Source organism: Symphodus melops (genome assembly GCF_947650265.1).
Source record: "Symphodus melops genome assembly, chromosome: 15".
NCBI lineage: Eukaryota > Metazoa > Chordata > Actinopteri > Labriformes > Labridae > Symphodus > Symphodus melops.
Window position 1 is genome coordinate 19,522,106 of NC_136705.1, and position 27,452 is coordinate 19,549,557.

General features: G+C 39.8%; 3 protein-coding genes across 3 annotated transcripts; 2 read left to right on the top strand and 1 right to left on the bottom strand.

Annotated features, from left to right (window-relative positions):
• Nucleotides 1-220: 220 nt before the first annotated feature.
• wnt8b (wingless-type MMTV integration site family, member 8b) lies at nucleotides 221-8,599 on the top strand. Its single transcript, XM_079363212.1, has 7 exons — nucleotides 221-256; nucleotides 1,744-1,972; nucleotides 3,079-3,112; nucleotides 4,193-4,331; nucleotides 5,159-5,284; nucleotides 5,373-5,515; nucleotides 7,323-8,599. Exons 2-7 carry the CDS (start codon nucleotides 1,902-1,904, stop codon nucleotides 7,890-7,892), a joined length of 1,083 nt encoding a protein of 360 aa, XP_079219338.1. The 5' UTR covers nucleotides 221-256; nucleotides 1,744-1,901; the 3' UTR covers nucleotides 7,893-8,599.
• Nucleotides 8,600-14,336: 5,737 nt separating this feature from the next.
• Nucleotides 14,337-22,024, top strand: hif1an (hypoxia inducible factor 1 subunit alpha inhibitor). Its single transcript, XM_079362743.1, has 8 exons — nucleotides 14,337-14,771; nucleotides 17,709-17,959; nucleotides 18,424-18,572; nucleotides 18,645-18,790; nucleotides 19,059-19,165; nucleotides 19,626-19,689; nucleotides 19,777-19,887; nucleotides 20,217-22,024. Exons 1-8 carry the CDS (start codon nucleotides 14,592-14,594, stop codon nucleotides 20,271-20,273), a joined length of 1,065 nt encoding a protein of 354 aa, XP_079218869.1. The 5' UTR covers nucleotides 14,337-14,591; the 3' UTR covers nucleotides 20,274-22,024.
• A 92-nt stretch (nucleotides 22,025-22,116) lies between these two features.
• Nucleotides 22,117-27,118, bottom strand: cuedc2 (CUE domain containing 2). Its single transcript, XM_079362745.1, has 9 exons — nucleotides 26,992-27,118; nucleotides 26,104-26,189; nucleotides 25,858-26,001; nucleotides 25,675-25,736; nucleotides 25,434-25,570; nucleotides 25,146-25,313; nucleotides 24,970-25,034; nucleotides 24,725-24,785; nucleotides 22,117-24,642 (listed from the first exon to the last, which is right to left on the bottom strand). Exons 2-9 carry the CDS (start codon nucleotides 26,175-26,177, stop codon nucleotides 24,496-24,498), a joined length of 858 nt encoding a protein of 285 aa, XP_079218871.1. The 5' UTR covers nucleotides 26,178-26,189; nucleotides 26,992-27,118; the 3' UTR covers nucleotides 22,117-24,495.
• Nucleotides 27,119-27,452: the final 334 nt, after the last annotated feature.

Sequence of the window (27,452 nt, forward strand, 5' to 3'; positions counted from 1 at the left end):
CTCTGCATGTCCTGTGTAAAAGCAGTGATGTCATGTGCATGTGTCTCAATTGTGTTTCTGCCAGATTGCTGCACTCTGTGAATGTTTGCAGCCTCCGATTCTGACTCTTAAAAAAGTGAAATAGTGTAAGTGGCCCCACCACTGCTGATCTCTGCTGCCCGGACAGTGACATCAGCCTTCTGTCTATTGGCTGCGGACTGTCAGGCCATCCTCTCCCCGGCATTAACACCTCGGTGTGGGGGTGGTCACAATGCTTGTAAGTGATCAGACTTTTCACTGAGGTCAAACACACAGTTTTGGCGTGGTGATAGGAAACTCGTATGACTCGATAGCGAGTATACGAGAGACGATGTTCTTTCTGTTGGAGGGGTTTTAATCATTTAAAATGATTGCTTCAAGGTCTATCCATTGCATTTGTTCTTTATGAATGAGCCTAACCCAGGATATGACAATAAAATGTTCATACTAATACATAGTATATGTGTTAGGGTGAACATTGTATGTGCAGTCTTTACCAGTTTGCACTCAGGTGACGTGCATAAGAAGGTAAATAACTTAAAACAGTTATGTACATTTGCTGCACTCTTGTGTTGAAAAAAAAATCTGTTTCCAAAGCATAACATAAAACAAGCTGGATCCTTCTGCCATCTCTTTTTACTTGTCATTCCACTTTAAATCTTAATCCAAAAACATCCCTCAGAAGCCCCCCGCCTCATCCCCTCCTCACCACCCTCCACTTTTTTCTCTAATCCTAATTTGCACACAAGAAGATTGCTAAAGGGCTGCCTGTGGCAAAGGAAAGGGTCCTAAGGGTCAGACGGGGTTATTGGGGAATAACCCTTCATCCAGTGTTAGGTAGGGACCGTCTGGATTAGCGATGCAAATGTCCCCATTGCCTATCTGATCAATGGCTTTAACTGCATCATGTCGTATCTCTCTCAAGGGAAATTTGCTCTTTTTTTAATTCTCTGGGCATCTTACGTAAATTAGATAGTAAACTTTGCATTATTAAGATAATGTACGAAAGAAGACAGAAAGCACTGAGACCTGAATGTAGATAATGCAAACATTTTAAAAACAATTATTACGTTTATTCATGTAAAATAGAAATGAAGACACAATTTAGACATTTAAGGCTAATTTGCAGGTGTCCAGTTTAATAATTTATTTTAGATCCACATGGTTAAAATGTCGTAGGCCTAATGTTAAATGCGTCATCTGTGGAAAAATGTCTTAGATAATAATCATTCACCAACCACCTGTGTGCTAGTTGTCCTTTGGGATTTTTTTTTCTATTCTGATGCAGTAAGAAATTCACGACTGTCCTGCAAACGATTTAAAATAACAAGAAACGTGTTTGAATCCTGTTGTATATCACGTCAACACTACTAGTCGTGTTCGGGGTTGATAAGCGATGCAATCACGATATACTTCCACATGAAAAAGCTATTTTTTGTTCCTATCAAGCTAACAATTCATTCAGATGTCTATCTTCCACTAATCCTTCCATGTTAGATATCTTAAATAAACTCTTTTTTTCTGAGCAGGAATTCAAGGGATCAGTGTTACACTTTTCCTGAAGGATTAAACAGATCTTCCTTTGCTGTTGAATGGAGGCAGGGAACCCACCGTTGCCCGGCCCTGAAGGCCCAGGGTGCCCTTTTGATCATTTCAGTCTCTCCTCGGTGAAAAACTTCTGATTGGTCCGGAGAGTAAGAAGGGGGAAAATCTTTAATTAAGCAGATAATCTCTTGTTGGGGACGAGAGCAGCTCCATTTCAGAGCCCCCTCCTTGAGTCCTGGAAGCCACTGGAGAAGTTTCATGTGCTGGTAGCTGCTCAGTTTCCTCTCCATCGTTGGACCGTCTGCAGGCTCTGGACAGGATCCCTCTCACCTGTCAGGATGTTTATGCATTTGGAGGCTTTCTATTACATCTTCATTCTCCTGGCTAACATGAGGTCCTACTACTGCTGGTAAGCTTGAGTTATTTAGAATTAGTACTTTTTTTTCATTTCCCAAAGATGTTCATCATAGCAGCCACTTCATTGCAGTGGCAATTTATTTATTACAGGAAGACAATGTTTTGGAGTGTTAAAAAAGTTCATAAACTAAATTATGAATGGTGAATAAACCATTTTCTTTCACTTTAATTTGTAAGTCAACCATAACAAAACATTTTGGGTTGCCAGGTTGTGAAAGTTCCCTTTTCCTCTTATTTAACCATTGAACACCAAAGCATCCTCAGAATTAAACCATTTTTTCTTGACCTATTACCGTTCATAAAGTGTAAGAAGAGGAGAAACACTGACACATTTATTGAAGGACATCTATAGCTACATGTCAAATACCAGTCAGAGGCATTTTTTTTAAACCGTTAACCCCGAATTTCAAGTCATGAAGTGTTACTAACAAGCACTCTTTGGCCTCTGTGTGCCTTATTTCTGACATTTTTAGAAATATATTCCGTACTTTTCATCACTGAGGTTTGACTGGTCACAGTATTTTTCTGTTCTGAGTTGCCAGGTTGTGGAAATCAGAATTGGTTACTTAAAGAGCAGCATTGCACCTGAGTGTGGACAAAGTTTATTCACAACATACAATCCTTTCATTTATTTAATCATTTAATGTAAAGTACTTTTGGGACGTCTGCTTTATAGATAAACTATGATTACGAAGAAACACTTCTGTTTCTTACACAATGCATTTTAACACCAAATATGTGACTCATTAGCATTCCTTTCTTAGCCTTTATCTGAAAGTGAGCGTTTATAAATGGATTACCAACACCTAAAGCTACATTTTAAACATCATCCTATGGGTTTTTTTGCAAACTGGCAACCACCAAATCTTAAATAACTGAAGTGAATAAGAGTTTTGAAGCACACTAACCTCGATGTGCCTCAGTTCTTACGTTTCTAGAACATTTTTAAAAACAAATTCAGTGTTTTTTTTTCCGACTGAGGTTTGGTCTGGTGTCAAAGTTTCACATGTTACAAAATGCACTAATGAGAGATGTTAGCGGAGGAATTTGTGGAGGACACTGAGCTTCCCTGAGTGAATAAGCTTTCTCCTTTTCCAGGTCAGTGAATAATTTCCTGATGACTGGACCCAAGGTAAGCCAACTTTCTTTTGATCTATGTCCCCATTCTTTTTCTCCCCCCTCCCAAAAAAAGAGAGGAAGAGCCACGTCGTCTTCATGTTGTCTTTGTGATATCTTAACTCAAGTGTATTGGCACCTGTCTGTTATAGCAGTGATATTCTCGGCCGCTTTGTGACCCCCCCCCCCCTCCCTTTGGTACACTTGACCTTATTTGGAGGCTCAGTGTATCTGCGGCTTGAATGTTTTAAAGCTGTAGTGGGTGGTCATCATTAGAGAGCCGGACCCCTGTGAAAGAGGAGGTACTCCATCTCCCCAAAGGCCACTTGAGAGATATTAGTTATATTATCATTCACACAGTGTGAAGAAGCTGCAGAGAGGCGAGCTCAAAGCCAAGGACACATTGCCATGGTTAAAGGGAGACTAAAACTGCATTCAAATGAAGTGCAGGGATGTTTGTGTTGTTTTTGAATCAGTTCACATGGACATTGTCATTGTTGCCAATTAACATGATGAGAGTCTCCAAAGAATGACACACTTGTAGAGATGTGTTATCCACTCTGAAATTCTGAGAAAAGTTGCAAAACTGGTAAATTTTTTTCACGCTTTGGTCAGGATAGATCTTGTCTCAAGGTGTACTAAAAAATAAATTATGCCAGTTGAAACATAAAAGTACAGAGGATGGTGATTTTTCTAAAGCACCATGCCTGGATTATTTCACATCTTAAATCTTCCAGTTAGTTTTTCTCAGATCTGCCTGACATTGTCTTATTTATTGGATCAGGGACTGCTCACTCTCTTCGCATGGGATCATTCTGGTTTTGACTGGTCTTTTTTTCTTTTTTTTTTAAAAAATACATTGAATACTTCGGCTGATTGAAGTTCTTTTAAATAGGCAGGATGCAACCAGTGACTTTTTTGCACATGTAAAACCTTCAAAAAGATCTCGAGACTAAAGATCTGTCTGTAAAAATGTGCCAAATACCCTGCGATGAATCTGAACTTCACAATCACATCTGTCACAAATGATTGAAAGATACGTTTCGTATTTTATTGTAGTGTTATTTGTTAAGTTTCCGCCTCCCTTTGGTTGCAGGCGTACCTGATCTACTCCAGCAGTGTGGCAGCAGGCGCACAGAGCGGCATCGAGGAGTGCAAATACCAGTTTGAATGGGACCGCTGGAACTGCCCTGAGAGAGCTCTGCAGCTGTCCACGCACAGCAGCCTGCGCAGCGGTAAGGCTCATGTCCCCATAACCTCTAAAGACCCCTTAATGTCAGCCAGACAGTCTGTGTACTGCAGAAAGGCTAATGGAGATTCATGCAATTTCGAAGGTGTTTCGTAACTCTGTGCTTCAGTTTATTGCAAGTTTCTGTGTTAAAGGGAAGGGTTTCCCATCACTTTTGGATACTTGCAGTGGGCAGGGTTGCTCGAGGCAAAACAAACACACTAATCCAGACCACAACATCCCCCAGAATCACTGCCTCTGTTTGCAACTCATTAAAGCAACATACAGAGTCCTGTAAAACAAAGAGTCAGATGTGTTAATGTAGCAATTAAACTCCACCTCATGCACGCACAGTTTAGATGAATAGACCCTGTGTGGATCAGTGCTGTTTCCGAAATGGAAAAAGTTTAAATCCACTAATTCAGCAGACATGAAATATTCTAAACCTACAATGACTGATCGATTGATTTATAATATTTTACAGTTTAACAAAGTCGGACATTCTTCTTGCAACACAGCATTTACAATATAAAATACATAATACTACTATCTGAAAACACAGAATTCAAAGCCCTTAAATGTACTATAGATCAGGGATTTAGCTTTATTTGTAATTTTTGGATTGACTGCTGTACAAAGCTAGTAAAACCAGTTTCAAATTGAGATCCTTAAATCCTGGTTTGTTGGTAACAAATTGTATTTAAAGTTCAGAAAATGGTTTGCGACTGTGTTTTTTTTTTTTTTTCATGAGCTGGAGCAGTTTAGACTTCACAGTGGCATTAACTGTGACCCACGTCATGAGACAGTATTGTTAATGAGTCTTTCTGGTGACAGCTAATCGGGAGACGGCGTTCGTCCACGCCATCAGCTCAGCTGGAGTCATGTACACTTTAACGAGGAACTGCAGTCTCGGAGACTTCGACAACTGCGGCTGCGACGACAGCCGCAACGGACAGCGAGGTCAGAGGAGCACACAAAGCGCATCAGAGGTCGTATGAACACTCGAAGCAGGATAGTTTATCACTGAACTGCGTTTCTATTCCGACAGGCGGTCATGGTTGGCTCTGGGGCGGCTGCAGCGACAACGTCGGCTTCGGCGAGGCGATTTCCAAACAGTTTGTTGACGCTTTGGAGACCGGACAGGATGCAAGGGCAGCCATGAATCTTCATAATAACGAGGCCGGTCGTAAGGTACAGAAGGAGCTCTGATGCTATAATGTCTGTGTCTTGATGTTATATTTAAGTGGGTGGCAGCTCGCTCTACATTTTGAGACTCTCTGCCGGTGCTCTTACTGATTCCACGGTGTGAAGCACCTTTTGAATCATTTTTCCCCGCTCAGAATGACCCTGAGTGTGCCACCCAAGCATCCCTTTCACCGTGCTATAAGTGAGGTGCCACTCGTCCCCAATAATAACAGTGTGTTCGGTGTACCAGAAGGGCCTATTTACCAGCACTGAATGCCCCTTATGACAATACCTCGACTCCAGAATCTCAGGATCACTGGTGCAGACTTAATTAGAGATCCTGCAGAGCCAGACATCGGCCAGCATTCTGTATTATGCTGCTTTTTAAAATAAGTGTTTAGTTTTTATTCTTGCAATAAGGATCCCACATTTATGTTGGTCTTTGTTTGGCCCTGGGGGAGTCTGAGAGGACCACAGGCGTGCAGCTGAAGTGCTCTTTGTTTACGGTGCCTTTGCTCCCCCCTGTCGGGCCCTGGGATCCCCACGGCACCTGGAGCATCATTGTAACAGAAAAAAATGGGGATAGAAAGAGAGAAAAACTCCTTTTTCCATTTCTCCACTCAATGGGTCTCTCCATTGGGTCTTCTTGCACTAAAAACATGTTGATAATGAACATGCTAAATAAATACTCCTTTTTCTTCTGGGGGGACAATAGGGCTCAATGTGAAACTTTGATTCAGCCTCACCTCAAGAGAAAGTTCATCCCCTTCTCGAGGAAAGAAAAAGTTTTCCTTTTCATTCGACAGCTTCTTTTGTGTCGAGGAAAGTCAGGAAACACTGAGGACGACAAAGACACTCGGCAAAGGACCTTGATTCTCTCTATTCTTCTTTTCAGTGTATTCACCCTTTTTTTTTTTACTTAACTGGAAAACTTGGGATCAGGTAATTTGACAACACATCAATCAAAAGACAATGATATCCTGTCTTTAATACACACATGGGCTTACCGTGACTGTTTCCCAAAATGATCAAGGGAAGCTGCAGCCAGATTTTTCCAGACTTAACCCAGACGTTTTCATGCAAGCCCCCTAGAACAAATTCTGAGTGAAGTAGTGTTGAGGAAACGTGTGAACGCAGCAGGTAGTTTTTAGGAAAGCTAATCTCCAGGGAGAGAGAAGGGATTACAAGGTTTAAATCACCTGATCAGCGCGCGACTGGTGCCATCTTTGGGCACGTAATAAAGCTGCTTCATACTCTTTGCTGCTCGTCAGGTTTTTTTTTTCCAACTGTACTTGTATACTGCGAATACTGTACATCCAACTACAGATAGTATTAACAAAGAGGGAATACACTGATCATGTTGGACTGTTGTTCATCTGCGTCTTTTTTATGTCATGTGTTACCTCCTGAGAGCCTCCAACAGGAAAAATGTGAATTTGTTGAAAGAACATTTCAGGTACAGGCTGTTAGATGGAGCCTTTAACCTGAAAATCTCTTTGTATTGACACTGATTTTAGTTTACACTCACAATCTTCCAGAAATTACCTAACTGCGAAAGTGTACACAGTGTTTATGCCTTGTATTATTTAAGTCTATTGTATTGTTTTATCCCCTTTATTTAATTAATGTAAATGTAGTTGTTCTTATTTTCTTTTTTGCTATTGATGCTGTTTATATTCCCTGTTTTACTGTTTTTTTGAGCTGCTGTAACAACCAAATTTCCCCCATTGGGGGATCAACAAAGTTTATTCTTATCCTTATTCTTATTTTAATATTTTCTTTCTTTCCTCTTCTTCTTCTCCTGTGTCTCCAGGCTGTTAAAGGAACCATGCAGAGGACATGTAAGTGCCACGGCGTCTCAGGAAGCTGCACCACTCAGACCTGCTGGCTGCAGCTGCCAGAGTTCAGGGAGGTGGGGATCTACCTAAAGGAGAAATATCACCGTGCTCTAAAGGTGGACCTCCTCCGAGGGGCGGGGAACAGTGCGGCCAGCCGGGGGGCTATCGCCGAGACTTTTAGCTCCATCTCTCGTAAGGAGTTGGTCCACCTCGAGGACTCCCCCGATTACTGCCTGGAAAACCGCACCCTGGGCTTGCCAGGCACAGAGGGCCGCGAATGTCTCAAGAAGGGGAAGAACTTGAGCAAATGGGAGAAGCGGAGCTGCAAGAGGCTGTGTGGAGAGTGCGGGCTTGCAGTAGAGGAGCGCAAAGCCGAGATGGTGTCCAGCTGTAATTGTAAATTTCATTGGTGCTGCGCAGTGAAGTGCGAGCAGTGCAGAAAGACAGTGACTAAGTACTTTTGTGTGAAGAAAGGAGGTCAGAGGGGAAGGAACGAGAGCGCTGGAAGCCGCAGGAAGAACCTCAGATTGAGGAAGAAGCACTGAGAAATTTCACCATCACCTTCTGTTGTCAAACATGTACCAATGCAGTCACCAAACTCTTGGGGCACGCTCAGATGAAGTGCTATTGGACTAAAAATTAGCAAAAAGTTCAGACCATTGTCTTTGTCAGTTTTGTATAAAAGGTTGAAGACAGGTGGATGTGTACAGACACATGACAGCAAAGGTGAGAAGTGGAGGTCTTAAAGCGTTGTCGATCTTTTTTGGTATATATGTATTTAAGATATATTTTTATACTTTATACAACATTTTGAAAAGTCACAGCGCATTAAAAAGAGTTTTTCTCCGTCTTCAAAAATTCCCTCAATTCCATTTATTTATTTTTTACACAAAAACTTTTAGCAACAACTGATATGACTATTTAGCCTATTTAGCATATTTAGCTTTTATACTTACAATTTGCAAGAAATAACTGCTAGACTGCCAGCCTACCAGTAATCATTGTGTATTTTGTTTTGGAATTTGTGAAAGAACATTTTGGATTTGTACAAGGACAGACTGCCCTCACCATCACTCATCTCTGCCTGACCCCTGCTGCCCCCATGTTGTATTTAATTGTATATTAAATGAAGCACTTTGTACTGTACATTGTTAATTTATTTCGCAGCGTCTGCTAGTTTTTCTTTGTTGTTAGTCGCCCTTTGTGGTATGTTTTCTGTTCAAATGTATTGGAAGAAAAATAAATCCCTCAGTGTTACGTATCATTCAGCCTGTGGAAAGTCTTCATCCTCCTTTAACACACTCTTTGTGACATTAATACCTCGTCGTTTGCAGTAAACACAGCCTTTCTCTCACATTGGGCCAAGCCAACAAGAACAGAAACTTTCCAGTGTACTCTTCGTTCCATCGCGCTTTTCTCAATTTCGCCTCAACAAATACCTCCCGTTCTCCTCCTCATCATGGTAATCCTCAAAGAGCCCCCTCACTCCCAAGCGCTTTGGAAGTTTCTTTACTGTTTAATACTAGTTTAATTAACTTTGTCCAGGCGGAGCAGGACCGTGGGGGTGGAGGGCATGAGGCAAGTTGCCCTTAAAAAATCATCCCGCCTCTAATTTTGTATGCTAATCTCCTTTTTCACGCTGCACCTCCTTAGGAGTGGGGGAAAGAAATGTTGGGAAAACTTTGGGTTGCTTGTGCAAGGCTTCCTGCGGCTGTTTTATTTCTGGGCCCACCTATTTGGATCCTTTCACTCCTCTAGGGCCTTCCTTTGCTCGATTTAACAATGAATGCAGAGCTAATCAGCTCTCTCGGAAATGCACCACTGTCGAGGAAGGTAATCCCTTCTTCTCTGCTCTCAATGGGCCGTCGCCTTCTAAAGGACTTTGGGAAAAGGCTTTGCACAGATTCACACTGTTCTCTCAAAAGAAGTTAGTTCAAGTATTGTGCCCAAACAAGTGGGTTTTATAAACACATGCTTGCCAGGATACTCACCCCACCTGTGAGTAAGAGGTGCCAGGCCAAGGCGGACTTGCACATGGCAGCCGAGGCCGAAACCCTTCAGATTAGATGGGACATGAAAGAGGAGATTAGAGGGCCCATTGAGAAGGGGGCGTTCATTTTTGCACCTTCCTCCATTTACTCAATAAAGTGTCAAGGAAACACCTTGTTGACATCTTATTTACCGAATAATGATCATAATCAAAACCCTCCCTCCTCCGATGACCCCTGTGGTCTGTCTGGATCACTCTGCCCGGCATGTGCAAATACCCCTCTCAGCAACAAAAGACCCGGCATTCCATGATTTTTTTTCCCCCCCTGCAGCACTGTGGAAAGCAGCAATTCACTGTCATAGGGGCATACAACAGAGGCATGTCAAAATGTTCATTCAGCATATTTAGGGGGCATGGCAAAGTCATACTAAAGCCACAATTTAAGAGTATTTAATAGATACCTCAAAAGTAGTTTAAAGTAAAGCATTATTTCTGCACATCACCTGTCATAGGCTGGCTCACTCTTACTCTTGTGGAGTCTCATAAACAAATAGTGCTGGCACAGCCGTACATAAATTAACCTGTGGGAAAGCCAAGCAGAACAACACGTTTGTACTTGTCTTTAATGTTCAACAGTTGGACACACCTACGACAGTGTTGGCTCACGCAGTAGAGATCAGTTTTGCATCCATGACAGAGATAAAAGAAAGGGCAAGAGGTAGGCAATGTGTTCAGTGTATCCAGTGTTTAACCAGGAGACCTGACATCACGTGCTGGGCTGCGGGCTAGGAAGAAACCCAGGCTTCACGATCAGAATAGATTCACATGACTTGCTTATATTCTGTTCGCAGATTCCTTTCTATTCAGGTTCTGAAAGGCTGTGAAAGATTCTCGTGCCCTTACTTGTAAATGTCAGACTTCATTTTATTCTCAGCAAACCTGGTTTCCTTTCAAGCTCACAACATATAAGTGGTTCCTCTTTGAATTTAGATCTCCTGTTATTTGGGTCTTACACATACTGTTACATCTATATAAGCCTAAAATAAGACTTCCTTCAGGTGGTCAACAGATTTAAAATAATGTATCCGCAAAAATACCAAAATTAATGAATATATGAAAATTCATACTAACAGTACGGTAACGTTATGTGTGTCTGTATGTAGAATTGGTTTTACAGTGAGTGCCCGTAGCCTATGTTTAGTGTGCAGACCCCATGAGCAAAGGCTATAGTCCTATACGGGGGGGGGGCAAGGTTTGAATCCCACCTGTGGCTCCTTTAATAAATAAAAGTAATAATAAAATAATTCCCCTCAGTTGATTGTCAAGTGAAAGACAACTTCTGTTTGGTGGCGTAAGCCCAGAATACCTGGTTACTCTGACCTCAGGGTCAATGCTCAAGCCAATGATCGTAAGTCAATCTTAAAATGAATCACAGATTCAGAAAAACTATGCCACATGTCTGTATCTTTGTTTTCAGTTCTTTCTATCTACCCAAGTCCTTTGCTCAACTGAAAAACCACACAAACGAACAGGAGAAGAGAGATGCAGAAACACGCTTCATAGCAGCGTGTGAAACAGCACACAAGGTCGATCATGACTCAGAATACATAACTTGCTCCCACATAGAGAGTGACACGACCTCCGACCGAGGGGTCCAAACTTCCGTCTCCCAGCCGGGCTCTGCCACCTTCAATTTGATAAAACTCATGAGCTGGAGGTGGCGGAGAGAGAGTGGCCACCAGAGAGGAAGAGCAGGATTTCAAGTTGTTGCTTATTCACAGATGTTCATTAGCTAGTTTGGACATTTCACGTAAACAACAGAGGTTATCAATTGAAAGTTCTCGTATTTTAGAAACTGCAAACATTAAAAGAGAAGTGAATTCAAACTTGGACTTTTCAACAGAGGCAGAATTTCTTTTTTTACTCACAATGAAACTTTTTTCAGACTCTACATCTATTTATCAAACATTAAATTTAGGTATATAGAAATGAATTGAGAAACGTAGCAGATTTTTCTTAGGTAGCGAGTGACAATGCAATCAATGAAAAGATGGGAAAACGACTTATAATGCTTCAGAAATTCCTCGACTAATAGGATTTATGGCTTAGGGGTTCTGGACCTACAACACCTAAAGGGGCGAGGGTCAGTGTGAATGTGAGAGAAAGCCATCAGAGAAGAATCTTTTGTAATGTGTATTATAACAATTTTATCAATTTCTTAACAATCATTCCTAAGAGTTGTAGGATGTGTTGACTGAAGTAACAAAGCACAAATAATAAGGAACTGTATTAAAGCTCCTGCCTTTTTTTAATACATTTTCCACAGAAAAGCTGAGTGGTACATGTCACTGTTTGAAGACAGCAAGATAAGATTCTATGTTAAAAACATTACATTCACATGTAATTTTCACGAAAATTATAAAAGAGAAAATACATTTGGTCTATCAGGTAAGCTAAAAAATGTCACATAACAAAAGTTCCTCACGGGAGCTTTTTAATTTTTGAAATGTATTTATTTATTTATTTTCTAAAGATGTATTTACACTTTGCATTCTTTTACTGACAGACAGGAAAGTGGATAGAGTAAGAAGTCAGAAAGAGAGAAAGTTTAGAGTGACATACGGCAAATGAGCATCGGTTGGATTTGAAAAGGGGCTGCCCGTTTTTGAGTGTAGCGTCTGTACATGGACTTGTAACTAGGCCATCGGCATCCCAACTTTTTACTTTTACCAATTTTATTAATCTTATCTTATCTTAGCCAGCAATTATTGCCAACAATGACAGAGAAATAAGACACTTCCTGACAAACTGTTCTGCATATTTGGAGCAAAGTTTAGGTCTTGTTTTTTTTTCCTTCACATTATTGAAAGAAAATAAACTCAAATCTATAGATTCAAGCACTGTGATTTGCTGTTACACTCTGCAACAATGCATTGTTTATTCTGTTTCAGTGGCTAATTTTTATAAGTATATTAGGTTTTCTTAATTTTTAGATTGCATACATTTGGTCAACTAGTCTCATGAATACGACTAGAGGTTCAGTTAATGTTGCAGAAATGTCCTATAGGCAGCTTCTTCATACTTTTTTTTTTTTTCTTCAATGCTTAGCAAAGTAGTTCAACCAGTACTTCTTCTCTTAATCAGGACCTTTTTTTATCACAAAAGTATCTATATATCTTCTTCAGAAAAAATAAAAATAAAAATAACAATTCTCCAGACAAATCATGGCTACAAGCTCAGTGAGATAGTGAATGTTACAGCAGAAATCAGGAAAGTGTTTCATGGTAACCGTAGCTCCTCAAGAGAGTCTTTGTTTTGACAGCAGTGAATCTGTTGGGAAGGAGACAGTGACTATGTATGTGTTTGCTACTATCAGTGGGATAGAGATACCAGCTTCTTGAGACACACCCGGGTGGTCAATCTCCGAGCTGAAAGAATGGAAAGAGAGGAACCAGGAGGGATCAGCTCAGCTCACTGATCTGCACAGGAAACCCAGAACATGGGAAACCCTGTAGGGAGCCTAACTAGTCTCTGCTGTTGAAATCTGCTGATAAAGCCTGACTCAAGAGGAAACATAGGACATGTGTCAGGTTTTTAGAGCAAACTCAGGAAGATCATTTGAACTTGTGTGCCTGTTTGTTATAATGTTTAAAAGAAAGAGTGGCAAAGATCAAAGTGATGATAACGTTGACGAGATGTCCTCAATCTAGTTCACGTCCACTCTGACAAAACAGAGAAAGGCTTCATCAGCTGATCAGTCCACTGAGCAAGGTACAGTTTACACAGTTATCTAATGAGGAAACAATCAATGTATGATCAAACAATTATGCTGAAGCAAAGATAACCAAAGTTAATTATTGGCTGCAAGAGGATTTAAAAAATGTTTGCTTAAACTTTCATTGCCACCATTTGGAAAGAAAAAGAGATAGAGAGAGAGAGAGAGAGAGAGAGAGAGAGAGAGAGAGAGAGAGAGAGAGGACATGAGGACACGAGGACAGAGAACGTCGTATGATGTGTATTTAATGTAACTGATGTTGGCTTCCTACTGTACAGAGCACTGATCGGTAAAAGGGTCAGATCACACTCTTACTTTAAATAATGAAACCAACATCAACTAATCCTGCCTGTGAAATATTGAATTATTTCACAGGTATTACCAGCAAAGAGTAATTAGTGTAAATGTTGAATTACTTATTTAACAGAAGGACTCCATTTATACTATTTGACCACTATGTATGTTAATGAAAATAATTGCATTAAATGTATATTAAAATGAATTACCATTTACAAAAGTGAAGCAGTTGTACAAACAGTGCAAGACTACATTAACTGGAGTAAATGAAAACACAAGACAACATTTTGTAAACAACTTAAGTCAAGTCTATTTGTATAGCACCTTTAAAAACAACACTGGCTAACCAAAATGCTTTACAGGCAATGCATAAACAAAACCGTGATAGAATAAAGACCAACTACAAAGGTAAAGTAAAGGTGTGTCTCTCCTCTTAATGTAGGGAGGTAGTTGTAGTATACACATGGAAACACAAGCTGCTGGTATAGCATATCATAGATATTTATATATGTTTTTATATATCTATGTAGCAAATCACCTCAACACCTGCATGCAGTTTACATCATGCACACTCAGATAATCCTTTAATGCTACTTTTAATATACATAATTTTGTATTACTTTTTTGTTACATACTATGCATGTGTTTTTGTTTATGTTTATGTTTTTGTTTTACTCCTCAGAAAACACGTGATTTCTTCAATGTCATTCAAAATATATTACATAAATCTGCAGTGTAAAGAATTGCATCTCATTATGATCTCTAGTTTAGTTTTAGCGTTTTATTGCCTGTTTGACTTTTGATTTCCTGTAAAAAATACGCTGGCACCCTCTCGTGGTAGACAGTTGGTCTTACAATAAACGCAATAACTCACCCAGTGCGTTAGGGGTCGCTGTCTGACATCGTGCGCACTAAGTCGTCGAAGTGTTTCCTTGACTTTTTGCGTCATTTGTTTTGTGTCTGTCAACCACGGTGTGTAAACAGCAGCTACACGGAACAGAAGCTGGCAGAGGGGCCGCTGTTGTTAGCAGGGAGCGGAGAAATTCTTACTGCAATGTGAATGGGGAAGCTTGTATGATAGTCCCGCCGCTGTCCCTGGAGCCTTACCAGGTAGAGTCCAGAAGGAGAGCCGGTCTCCGGTTGTTTCACAGTAAAGAGGACGGAGGCAGCTCGTGAAGCACCATGGCAGCGGCGACCGTCGCGGAGGCTGACCCGGCGACGAGCGAAGGCGGCGCCGCTCACCCTGGCGTCCACAACCGGGGCTGGGACGAGTCTCAGCTCCGAAAATATTCTTTCCCAACCAAACCTATTCCCAGGCTGTCTCACACGGACCCCAGAGCAGAGATCCTAATAAACAATGAGGTAAAGAAGCCAAGTTAACCTGCTTAAACTTTGAACGCACCTCATTGTATCATTTAATATCCAACAAGAGTTCACCCGTGCAGTCTGGTTTGATAAAAGGTGGATGTAAACGCTTGAAAATGAAATTGGCTCATGCATGTCTTGTGTCTCTGTGTTTTTAATGCTTAGATTACTATAACGTTTTCATGAAATATAAGTAAGAATATCTAGTCATTAATTCAAACTTTAAGTTCTTAGATTGAAGGATTTACCTTAAAAATCTCCTTGGTGACATAAACCCATCAGTGTTTAATTTTAACTCTATATTATATGACTTGTGCCTACATCATGCAGTAAATCCTGTGTGTTTTGTCTGTAAAGTGCATGAGGAAACTGCACGTATAGCTGTTGTAATTTGATCAGTATTATTACTTCAGATATTCTGCCTTTGACTCTTGTTGAATCTGTTTCTATAAAATGATCATGACTTATGTTGTTGCTTTACTGGTTTAGGAGAAACATCAGCATGTGGTTAATAATAGATTTGACCAAAGGGCCATGAGTTGTGCACCCTGTGTTTTATTATTGTCATTAATGAGTCACATTTATAGTTTGTGTTCTGATAAGAAACTATTTCAGCCATGCATGTAGATGTAAGTATTATCTGTCTAGATTCAGAAGTGTGCCATGATTATATTACTAATATAATACATGGACAGAAAAGATTCATACACTTCTTCTGGAAAGTTACAGGAACTGAAATATGTTATCACGCGTCAGGTTTTCTTTCTCCTCCAGGATTTGGATCTGTGTATTAAACACAAAGCTGTGATGTTCAGCTCGTGTTTATTAGAACACGAGCACAGTCTAGCTGTGATTTTCATAGAAAATTCAAATAAAGTGGATATATTAAAATGATGCACCTTTGCACAGGTGTAGAAGTGTTTTCGATGTGGTTTTACACTAAATGAACCCTGTACAATTGAAAGAATTAACTGAATTGTTGAATTTAGAAAATAGGTGTTTGAAAGAGAGATGCAGAGACAAAATAGAGATGCCTTTATGGATGGAGAAATCTTTTTTGATTAATTAATTAATGAGGCTGTTATCTGCCATTATTAACGAACAATTTCCACCTGTTTGTTGTTTTCATTCTGTTTAAGTTATTGGGTACCGGTGTTATATCAGTTTGGGATTATGCAGGTCATATATTATGTTTGAATGTTATATTATTAACAAACCATCCAGAGGTCTTAGCATGAATATGGCTTGTTGAAGTTTACTGTTGGGATTGGTCAATTTAATACTTTAATGTCACAAATGTGCTGGAGAAAAAAAAAAGAAATGATAATTGATGCTTTACTCTTATCAGAGGGATGCTATAAAAGACGTTTTGCCCCTTGTGTAGCTATCAATGAATAAATACAGGACAGTAACACTGAGCATGAACGTTTTTGGAAATTACAAATAGGGATTCCCACAATGATCCAAAATCACAATTAAAGTCACAAAAATGTATTTCAAGTGGTGTAGTCCGACCATTAGTAAATTCATATGAAATTATCAAGGAAAAAAAATCAATGGGAATATTGAAAACAATCCTTGTGCATGTGAACATTATAGGCTGTAGTAGGAAAAGATTGTCGTGATGAATATTTTTAATCTACATCGGGCTATGAGTGGAAAACAAGACTTCAGATTGATGTTAATGAGTTGTTTGTAGATGAACATCATATCTGTTATGACCCACATTAGGAGGAGTGACCTCCTTTTTCTCCTCTTAACACTCCTAACGACCAATCAGATAGGCGCTCGTGCGACGGCGTTTTAATAACAGAGTATATCAGTCCAAATGTGATGTCCATCAAACACCTATATCAAACCGGTTTTTACACATAGTTCTAGTGTGAGAATCGACATAAATAAAACGTAGGCATTAAATAGTAGCTAAGAAAACTGATGCCGAGATTAAAATCAACACAGAAAGCATCCGTGTGTGTGGTCGGGTGTTCATTTTGATGTCAGCTGTAAAGAAACTAAAGGACTCAAAGCTGCATCTCGCCTCTGTTAAAGAAGTCATTTGCTTTGTCTGCATGAACTGTGATTGGCTGCAGGGACTCCCCGCTCCTCTCCGACCAAAGTGAAAGCTCGAGCCTGGCAGCGGGAGCGCGCGCTCACCGGTGTACGTTCAGTTTGTCACGTAGCCCTCGGAGCTTAGTGTGTTAACTGCCATACACTGAACTGCGCTGGGGCTGACGTTCAGCATTATATACAACAAGTGATTCACAGCAGAAATAGAAATGCACTTTTTGTCGTGAAAAATCGACATAGAAAGCATGCAGTATCTTTCAGGATTCCTCCGAAGAATAAAATGTCTTTTAATGGACAATTCTCCTGAGGTTTAAATTTAGTTCCTCTTGTTATAATTAAATCTATTGTGAGGTACATTTAACCGCTTTAACTAACTTTAAGTTTTTTTGCAATACTAGAAATAAAAATGTAAAAAAATCAGCAAAGTCAACAACATAAATTATTAGGAAAAAAAAAATCACTCAAATGGAAAATGGAATAAGCGCTTTCACACTGCAGGTCACACCTACCTATCCACAATGACGGTAGAGGCTGGATAAGCCAAGAAGTAACGTATCCCATTTAAGACACATTCATTCTCTGCCTCGCTGCAGTGGGAGCATCTTAGTTTTAAGTGCCCGCCCAAGGACACATCAAACATGTGGCTACAGGAGCTAGGGATTGAACCCTTTACCTTCCGTTTAAGTGACGACAGACTCTACCACTGAGCCACAGCTGCCCCAAGACTCAGTCTTGCTGGGGGTTCTCCTTAGAGCATAATTCCTTTCAGACCTTTTTCTTATTTTGGTGTCAGTTAATTCATTTGAAATAAATAATTTTATTTCTGTTGTATTATTGCATTGAAATGTTTTCTGTTATTTGTTTCAGGAACCGGTGATTTTAACAGACACGGATCTTGTCTATCCGGCTCTTAAATGGGATATTGCTTACCTCCAGGAGAACATTGGAAATGGAGACTTCTCTGTTTACACCGCGGAAGACCACAAATTCCTCTACTACGATGAGAAAAAAATGTCTCTGTTTGAGAACTTTGTCCCCAAGTCTCGACGAATGGAAATGAAATTCTCTGAATTTGTGGATAAAATGCACTTGACAGAGGAAATGGGAGGGAAGGAGAGGTAAGATATGTATTTACAAGGCTATTTGAATTGAACGTCAGTCTGACCAAGATGTGCTCATATTAACTGAGCCTGGCCTCGTCTTTGATGCTGGAACAGGCAAGCATCCTCAAGTGTCAGGAACGAGATGTGAGCGTGTGTGTTGCAGCTGAGCTGGACAGTGAAGCTTGTTTTCTCTCATGACATGTAACGCAGCGGCGAGGCTGGCTAAGCATTAACACAGCCTGTTAACGTGACCTGACTTGTCCTGGCGGCTAACACACAGATCACTTTCAAAAAAGGATTAATTGACACACGTGCAGCTTCAGTCATCTACTTGGACTGACATTGTCATATATACATTAAATGTGTAGTATAAGAAGTAGTCTGCAAAACACGTATATACCTTTAATTGCAGCTGCACTGCAACATGATTCAGTTTGTAGAACACAGTCGTTCATAGATTTGACATGTGTCATTTAAAGGGTTTACCTGCAGCAGACCCTGAATGACACTGTAGGGAAGAAAATTGTTGTCGACTTCCTTGGTTTCAACTGGAACTGGATCAACAAGCAGCAAGCCAAGAGAAACTGGGGACAGCTGACATCCAACCTGCTGCTCATAGGCATGGAGGGTAAGCTCTAAAGTTTCTATCTGCAATGTTATGAAGTAAATCACATGATCTTTGAATATGATTTTATCGCAGGGAATGTGACGCCAGCTCACTACGACGAGCAGCAGAACTTCTTTGCACAAATCAAAGGCCATAAGAGGTGTATCCTGTTTCCTCCAGACCAGTTTGAGTGTCTGTATTCATATCCAGTGCACCACCCCTGTGACAGACAGAGCCAGGTAAGCCGAAAGAACCTCACCATGGAATAGCATACTTGTGATGTAGTTCAGTAAAAAGAGAGGTGAGAATCAACAGTTAAGCTCCTTAAAAGGCCGTTACTGTATCCTAGCGTGTCCTTTTCATGCTTGTTGGTTTATATGGCTTGATATAAAGACGTAAATATGAGCAGGATTTTGAAAACCATACTGGAAAGGGAAGAAAGGAGAATGTTTAACAGTCATGAAGGCAGCTGTCTGGTGTGATGAATCTTTTTTTTTTCTTTTCCAGGTGGATTTTGATAACCCTGATCTTGAGAAGTTTCCTAATTTTAAAAACGTTGTTGGCTATGAAGCTGTCGTTGGTCCAGGAGACGTGCTCTACATCCCCATGTACTGGTAAGAAGACTTCTGTTTGAGCTTATTAAAGGACAACCATCTTTGGGGGCGGGGTGCCAGTGGGTGCTCTCTACATTTCAGTATACATTTTTATTTTCTTACACTTTTAACACAGAGCAACTTACAGACACAGATCCACATGTCCGAAATCACAGAGAAGAAGAGACACTATCCATTTCCCTTTAAAGAGACCTTTAAATCTGCAGTTGAACTATAAATAAAGGGTAGATCAGTTTGCAGAACTAATCTTGAATTCTGTCATCTCGAAGATCAAGCACTGTTACCTGCTGACTCGGCTTCTTCTCCCACAGTAGATGTCTGACATCCTCACCTTGCTCACACTATGGGTAGTTTTCTGAATGATCTCGTACTACGTTTGATGCTAATAAAAAATAATAAGAGGCAAAAACTTGACAAAAGAGTACAAATCACGGTATTTATGTATTTCTTCTTTCTTCAGGTGGCATCACATTGAATCACTGTTGAACGGTGGAGTGACGATCACTGTAAACTTCTGGTACAAGGTACGCGTCTGTGCAGCCTTCGCGTTTGTCCCACCGCATGTTTCCACGATCATAACTCACCTGTCAGACTTGACCCTTTTTGTACAGGGTGCCCCCACACCCAAGAGGATAGAATACCCCCTGCGAGCTCATCAGAAGGTGGCCATCATGAGGAATATTGAGAAGATGCTCGGAGAAGCACTTGGAAACCCCCATGAGGTAAAAAAATAAATAATTAATAAATAAAATAAAACGGCTTGTGTTTTTATAGCCGCTTTAACTGACAATCCTTCAAACCTCTTGATGTATAAGTCACTCGTAAAAGTCACACTGCCAGTTTCTGGAACATCAAATAAGATCCACATTTGGGTCAGCTGTTAGATGAACTCCCTCGGGCATGCTGGCCCTTCCAGCAACCTAATTACTGTGAATATTTATGGCCTACCTGATTTAGTACAGAAGAAAGATATATGCAGTCAGGGAGTGAGTGAAACATGTGATGTGACAGAAGTGTTTTATTCTAACCAAGAACCTTTGTTTTTCTGCAGGTTGGACCTTTACTGAAAACAATGATTAATGGGCGATACGATCAGGATCTCAGTTAGAGCCCTCCGCCCTTAAAGCTCCGGGGACGAGAGGGTGTGCAGTCGCTCACGCTGACTTTGCTGCCATCTTGAAACGATAGTGCGTCAGTCATCGAGTGCCATGATTATTGCAAACATGATCGCGGAAGAAAATCTAACAAACTCACGGGAATGTACCCTACTTGATGAAGTCCATATCTCTTAAAAGAAGAGTTCTTCTTTGACTGAAGTCTCAAATCATAATTCAACCTAATGGATATGTGGGTGTGTTTTCTCATCCCGTCAGCAGAGCTTGTTTGAGTTTGGTACATCTGGAACCACCTCAGTATTTTGACCACTAATGGATGAGTTAAAGGGTATTTATCATACAGCACACATCAGTTAAATACAGGAAGTTGCTCATATACATGTTATGCCACACTTCTGGGTTGAAATGCAAATGTGGAATGAACGTTTATCACACACTGCTTTCAAACAGAGTTGATTCAAACCTTTAAAGATGGCCGTTATTGTTGGCTGTGTCTCTACACCCAGTTGCACATTTGAAGGGAGTAATCAGCAAGGGTTTTTTTTTTACAGTGATGTAACATGATCAATCAATGAGTGGGTGAGAAAAGAAGAGCGGCTCATATATTGCTTGAAGAACTGTGACTGCTTGCAGCTATGTTATTTTAGCTGAGTGATTTTGTTTTATTTATGTTTCTGTTCTTCTTTTGAATTATATTTCAAAGACTTTCTTGTACTAGTCAGACATCCTGTTATTTAAGGTTCAAATACAGTTAAAGTAAAAACTTAAGTTACTGTAACGACAGAAAATAAGCGAAGATTTTACAGGCAATATTTTGTTGGGAGTGTGATGCTTACAACTATGTGTCTAAAATCTGCTCAAGTGAACTGCTTTAATAAATTACTTGTAATGTTATAAATTTCAGACTGATGTACCAGAACATTCTGCTGGGATGCATCTTATGTGTCAGCCGTTTCATTTGCACCATCTAGTGGTCAGGTTTGCAGTTGCATGCTAAGCTTGATGTGCCGTTTACCTGGCTCGTGCACAAACACAGCTGCAAAACAGATGTTCAGTATGTTGAGCAGATACAATCCAACGCAGCGATGTGTAGGAATCTGTACAGCTTGTTGAAAACGTGAACTTGCTCCTATGATTACTGATTGATGGAGATGTTTTTTTTTTTTTTTTTTTTTACTACCATGCAGCCATATTGTGAAAACTAAAGTGTTCACACTTCTAAGTGCTCTGTAAAACTTTTAAGTGTACGTTAACAAAAACAGGAGAGTGATTCTTAAAGTTGTGCAGCATGTGCCAAACAAGTCTACGGGAATCAGACGTCTTTATTTGACTCAATCAGTTGTTGGTGGACTACACAATAGAAATAGCTCGCTCTTCAAAAGATTGCTGGTTTTCATGGCTTTTGTTTTTTTTTTAGGATTTAAGTTCAACCTCTAAATAGCTGAAGAAGTGTTGATCTCTCCATCTGTGTAAAAGAACGATCGTTTGTCATCTCTCTCTGTTGCTTGGTTTAAACCAGTAAACTTGTATGTGCCATCACATGGCACGAAATGTCTGCAAGTACATGGTTCTCGAGTTTTTATTTAATGTTTAAAATGTTTGCCTCCCATCTGGCATGAAACAGCTTTAAAGTTTGGACTGACAAGGGGTCACAGAGGTAGACATGCTTGTGTTGCTGAAAGACTGTGTTGGACATACAATATGTAATATCCTTGTTTCTCATTAAAGTTTGTTAAGCTCTGAAGCACTCTTACAAAAAGGTCATTTCTAACACACCCAGCTATGAACTCTTTGCTGCTTTATTAACATCAGTAAATACTCCAAGAATACAATATGAACGATCTACAAAAATTAGTTTTATTTTCTATAAATTGTGCGTCAGAGGTTTTTCAAAGCGCAGGATTGAACTGAATTTATCCATTCAAGCTTTACAATAACGCCATCATATTCTTATTAAAGACAACATTGCTTCTGATGATGAGATCTGTAATAACACCATTGTTTTACACCTACATTCAGGAAAACTATAATATACCACCACCCAAAAACAATAGTTTATAGTTGCTCTAAATGGAAGCAGAGAAACACAAATAGTAATGAAAACTGACCAATCGATATATAACTGACAAGAATCAAAACTAGGAGTCCAACTCTAATCAAATATTCACTACTAACAGTCACAAGCGAAGCAAAAGTCCACACAGTACAGATGGGATGCATGGAGTTCTGATAAGGGAGCATTCAGTAACATCATTTATACAGAACTTGAAACCACACCACAGGCGTCTTCACGAGAGGCAGGAGACTTTGAAAATCTAAGCATCTATATCAAAAATAAAGCAGTGCTTTAGGAAATAACTGAAGTCCTCCAGCAGCGTGTTGTGCTTGACCTTTCTGGGGCGACCGCAGTCCTCTGCTTCATTATGCCAAAAAGATTAGAGTGCTGTAATAGTTTGTGAACACCCTGTGAGCTAAATACGTTGTGCTACAAAAGAGTTTCCTGATAAATACACAGTGGGTTTTTTTTAACAGCATATCAATGTTGAGTGATAGTTTAAGGCATGTCAACATAAGTACAGTACGCTTGAGTTGTCAGGGTCTAGTTGTGTCACAAATATTTCACCTCCTATGCTGCCCTGGTTTTTCCACTCCTTAAAATAACGCGAACAATTCAAAGCAAAAAAACGTTCTTATTAAATATATCTATTTCAATAAATCCTTATCTGGGTATTTTTACATCAAAAATCATGTTTTCTCTTCCCGTAAAAAGTGTCAAACACCTGATGACTCTTCCTAAACCTCAGGGCCATTGACATATTTTGACCAATTAAAATGCTTCGTCATAGCTCATGATCCAACTACATTCATCCAAACAACACTTTTTTCAGTTACTTTGAATAAAATGTCTACCTGTTCTATGTTGCATCATCATGTAAAAAAGCATTCAATAACTTTATTTTGACCGTCACATTAAAAAGTGAACTGAGCAGTAAGGTCTACGGCTGCTTTGCTCTAATCTGCAAAATTAACAAAGAAAAACTCAACTCAACTGAATCAAGAGGAACTCTAAATGACTTTAACTAAATCATGCACGAGGCAATTAGCCGTATTCACACGTGCAAAAAGCTCCTGACATTTTTGGTTTGAGCAGCGAGTGTGCACGGAAACACCTCTCAGCCACGTGAGCGGTTGTGACCGATGCAATCTTCACGCACGACGTGAAACGTCTGGATGTTTCTGCACATGAATGAGTCCAATTACCACATAGCGTAGCACTTAGACGTGTCCTTTTTACATGTTGGCTTGATTTCTCTTCATGTGTATGCACAGCTATAGTCTAGTGTTTGCAAGTAAACAGTGATGTCGGTGCATCTTTAGCCGCATCAATTGTCAACACAATAAGTAGCATAGCAAATACTTAGTGAAGATACATTACAGTAAAAAAAAAAAAAAGCTTAATGTTGGTACGTTTATTTCAAAACCCTTTTGTAGCACAACAAACTGTCTAAAACACAAGGCTTGACCAAACCTGTTCACAGCACGGGGTCTGTAGGATGTAAAAATAGATCTTTAATTAAAATTGGCATCAATGATTTCTCATGTTAAAACAAAGATGTTTGCGGCTTGTCTAGTCCAGAAAAAACATTACAGCACCACTAGAACATATTTATGGATAATAACAGATTCATCTTTGTTATTGTTGTCATAACTATGATTCTCTAAATGACTCATTGAGAAAAGTACAAGTAAAAAAAAAAAAAAAAAAAAAAAGATAACAGCAAGATAAAAAAAAGGCTTAGACATTAAAATATCAACACCGTCAGTGCAACATCAGACCTGCTGAGATGGCAAAAAGTAGAGAGGTTCGGCTGTTGCACAAATCAGAACACGAGTCACACCATCCACACCAAAACATCGCACAGCTCTTTAAAAAGCTCTCAAAGAAATAAAAACGCAATGTAACTGAAACACTGTAGTAATTTAAAGTTTCAACCAAGGAGTATTTAAAGTTTCAACCAAGGCATTTAATGGTAAGAAATAAAAAATAATAAAAAAAAAAATCAATAAAATAAGCCACTGACTCTCCAAGAAATACTGAACGTAACTAGGGAAAAACAATCTCACAAACGTAGGCAGAATAAACAGAAAAAAATATATATAAATATAGTGTAAACAAAAACGTCAGTAGCTGCTCTTACAGTGTTGTGCTGGTCATCAATGGAATCTGTACTTTCTTGCCGGCTTGAGGTTGACATAAGTCTTCTTCATGTCCTCCGCCTCATTGGTCTTAACAAGCTGGTATCGCTCCCCCTTTGTGGTGACCACCTGGTTACTATGGTAACGAACTAGCTTCTTTGGAGCCTGTAAAATTAAATAACATCAAATTATCTTGAAATGGTCCCGAAGCGACACTGGGAATTTGGAGTATAAATTGGATGCTTACATCTTTGGGGGCGACAGGCCGGTGTGTTTTCTTGTCATCCTCCCTGTCCACTAACATGTACCTAAGGACATGAAACATGGTAGTTATCATGTCTTTAAAGTCTATGTACAGAAGCAAACTCTCTCACCAGCTTCACTAAGAATATTAAAATCCCTTTCGGGGGTAACCAAGCTGGTCATAAACAACAAAAAGAATAGTGCGGCAAGTTCTGCTCTCCACATTATGAAAATATACATATTACTCACTTTTCAAGGATGCTCTCTTTCAGTTTGTGGTCTGCCAAGGAGGAAATACTCTTCCCTTGGTTGACCTGCAACAACAGGACGCCTTTAAAATGGATTGCTGACATATACGATTAAGGCAGCAGTTAAAGTGAAACATTAATTGAAATGAAGCGTGTCTTTGTGTAGCTGGGACTCACATTAAGAGGAGATGGGCTGAGTTGGACATCGCCCTCTATGATAAGGCGCACAGCTTCCTCCATGTCTCCTTTGGCAATAGACAGAGCACTCCGAGCCTCGGACAGGCTGCATTTAGGAAACATCTCCAGGAGGTGCTGCTCCTGAGCCTCCCACTCAGACACAGGTAGCTGGAAATGTACAAAAAAATGATTCTATGAATTCTAATTTGATATATGTCAGCAAAAAAATAATAAAAGAAGAACACAAAACTGACAGTACGTTTAAAATGGATCAGAAAAAATTATAACCTTGGCAGTGGCGCCCTCTGTCGGATTTTTAAGGCACCGCGTTTCTGTTCCAGTTGGCGGTTCAGTCGACATGGTGGTGGTGAGTTTAAGAGAAATTTCTTCTGTCTTTACTTTAGACAAACCATTTTGTTCATCAGCTAGAATGGAAACACATTCCCATCAAGCACACATACATGATTTAAGATGACCCACGACTTGAATGACTGTGAGGTGAACACTTCAATTATTACACAAGCACTACCTGAAGTCCGTGCAGTGGCGAGTTTAGAAGCCAGGCTGAACATCATCTCACAGACTTTGACACTGCAGAATGAATTAACATGTGTATAAACAGACAAAGTAATTCATGCAGCTGCTCCTCGCTCCTCTTTAACATTGATATGACACTATTTGAATTAAGATAATGGTGTGACTGTCGGCTTACCTCTCAATTTCGGCAAAGCCCGGTATATATGCTTCAAGCATCTCTCCGAAGACCTCCACATCGAAGTTTTCCTCAACCCCCTGCTGAGAGCCAAGATCCTCCAAGACTCCAGTGATGTAAGACAGCAGAACATCATCCAGTGTGCTACAATAAATGTAAAATAACCAACAACTTACTACCAATGCAAAAAACGAAGTACACTTTTTCTAAGGATGCATAAACAATGGAATATATATATTTTCTTACCTGAGATCTGCATCGGGAATAAAAGTCTGAATGAATTCGTGCAGCGCATTGTGGATAATTTTGTGGAGGTCCATTTCGTTCTCCCTCTGTGCAGAACAGAAAACACTGAGTTACAAATATATGGCTGCTGGAGCTGGTCGAGGAATAAGCAGACCCTTATCTTTACACCTTAAATAACCAAACCTAGCAGCTGTCCTCTACACACCAAATATAGCCCACCATCAGCTCATACATGGACATGTTACAGAAGCATTTCTTATGAAAGCCTGGTTGTGAAAGCGAGCTGGCGCTGCTGCATCTTGTGACGTCATGCTGGGAAGTGATCACCTGCATGAATTTACAGGTGCACACTTTCAAGACTCATGTCTGCAAACTTCCCCTGACATGTCCACCAAGATTCAACGAGTTCTTTTTTTAATCGTCGAGGATGATACATAACGTCGTCGCGTTACAAGGTAAGTTAAAAAAAAAAACTAATGCTGAAGTAACCTTTTGCACCAAACACGTAAAGTAGTTTCACACACATGCTCGCCCACTCCTCTTATTAATAATATTATTATTGAACACTACAAGGACCTTATGCTACTTATTAGCTCGCTCGTCGTTAATTACTAATGAGGACTCCGTTTTCATTCTCTACTCTGCTGCAGGGAGCTGCCGTGTTTTCTAAATCATTCATTCGGTCCTTCGCAATCCCACTACTGTTCGTTAAGGATGAATAGATATGTAATCTTCATATCTCTGTGGATACATCACAGTAGGTTGTTAGCAGAAAAGCGCTAGCTAACTGTGCGTGTGTGTGTGGGGGGGGTTGTTAGCCAACAACAACAACGACGACCACCGATGAACCGTTTCCGTAAACGACCTTTACTCACAATAAAAACTTACCTCCGTGAGTCACAGGAACATGAAGCTTCAAGTTTTCCCCAGATGTGTCAGGGGGGATGCTGCTCAGTCAGTACAGAGGTTACAGGCGTTTTGTAGCCGCACATTCAAAACATCGTGACGTCACTTCCTGTGATCGTAAGAAGCCTGGTTATTGTTGCTATTATGAAAAGTTACTTAGTTACTATATAAAACGCTTTTTTTTGAGGAAATTATTATTTTTAAAACATATATTTAAAATGATAATGTTAATTTCCTTTTACGTGCGCGCGCGTGTGCACGTTGTGACTGTTTTATAAAGAAATTATTATAATTATCATACTATATATATATATATATATATATATATATATATATATATATATATATATATATATATATATATATATATATATATAAACAGATACTCTTAGGATTTTCTTCTCCAATTTGAGGATGTTCTGTCATTGAACATTGGATATATG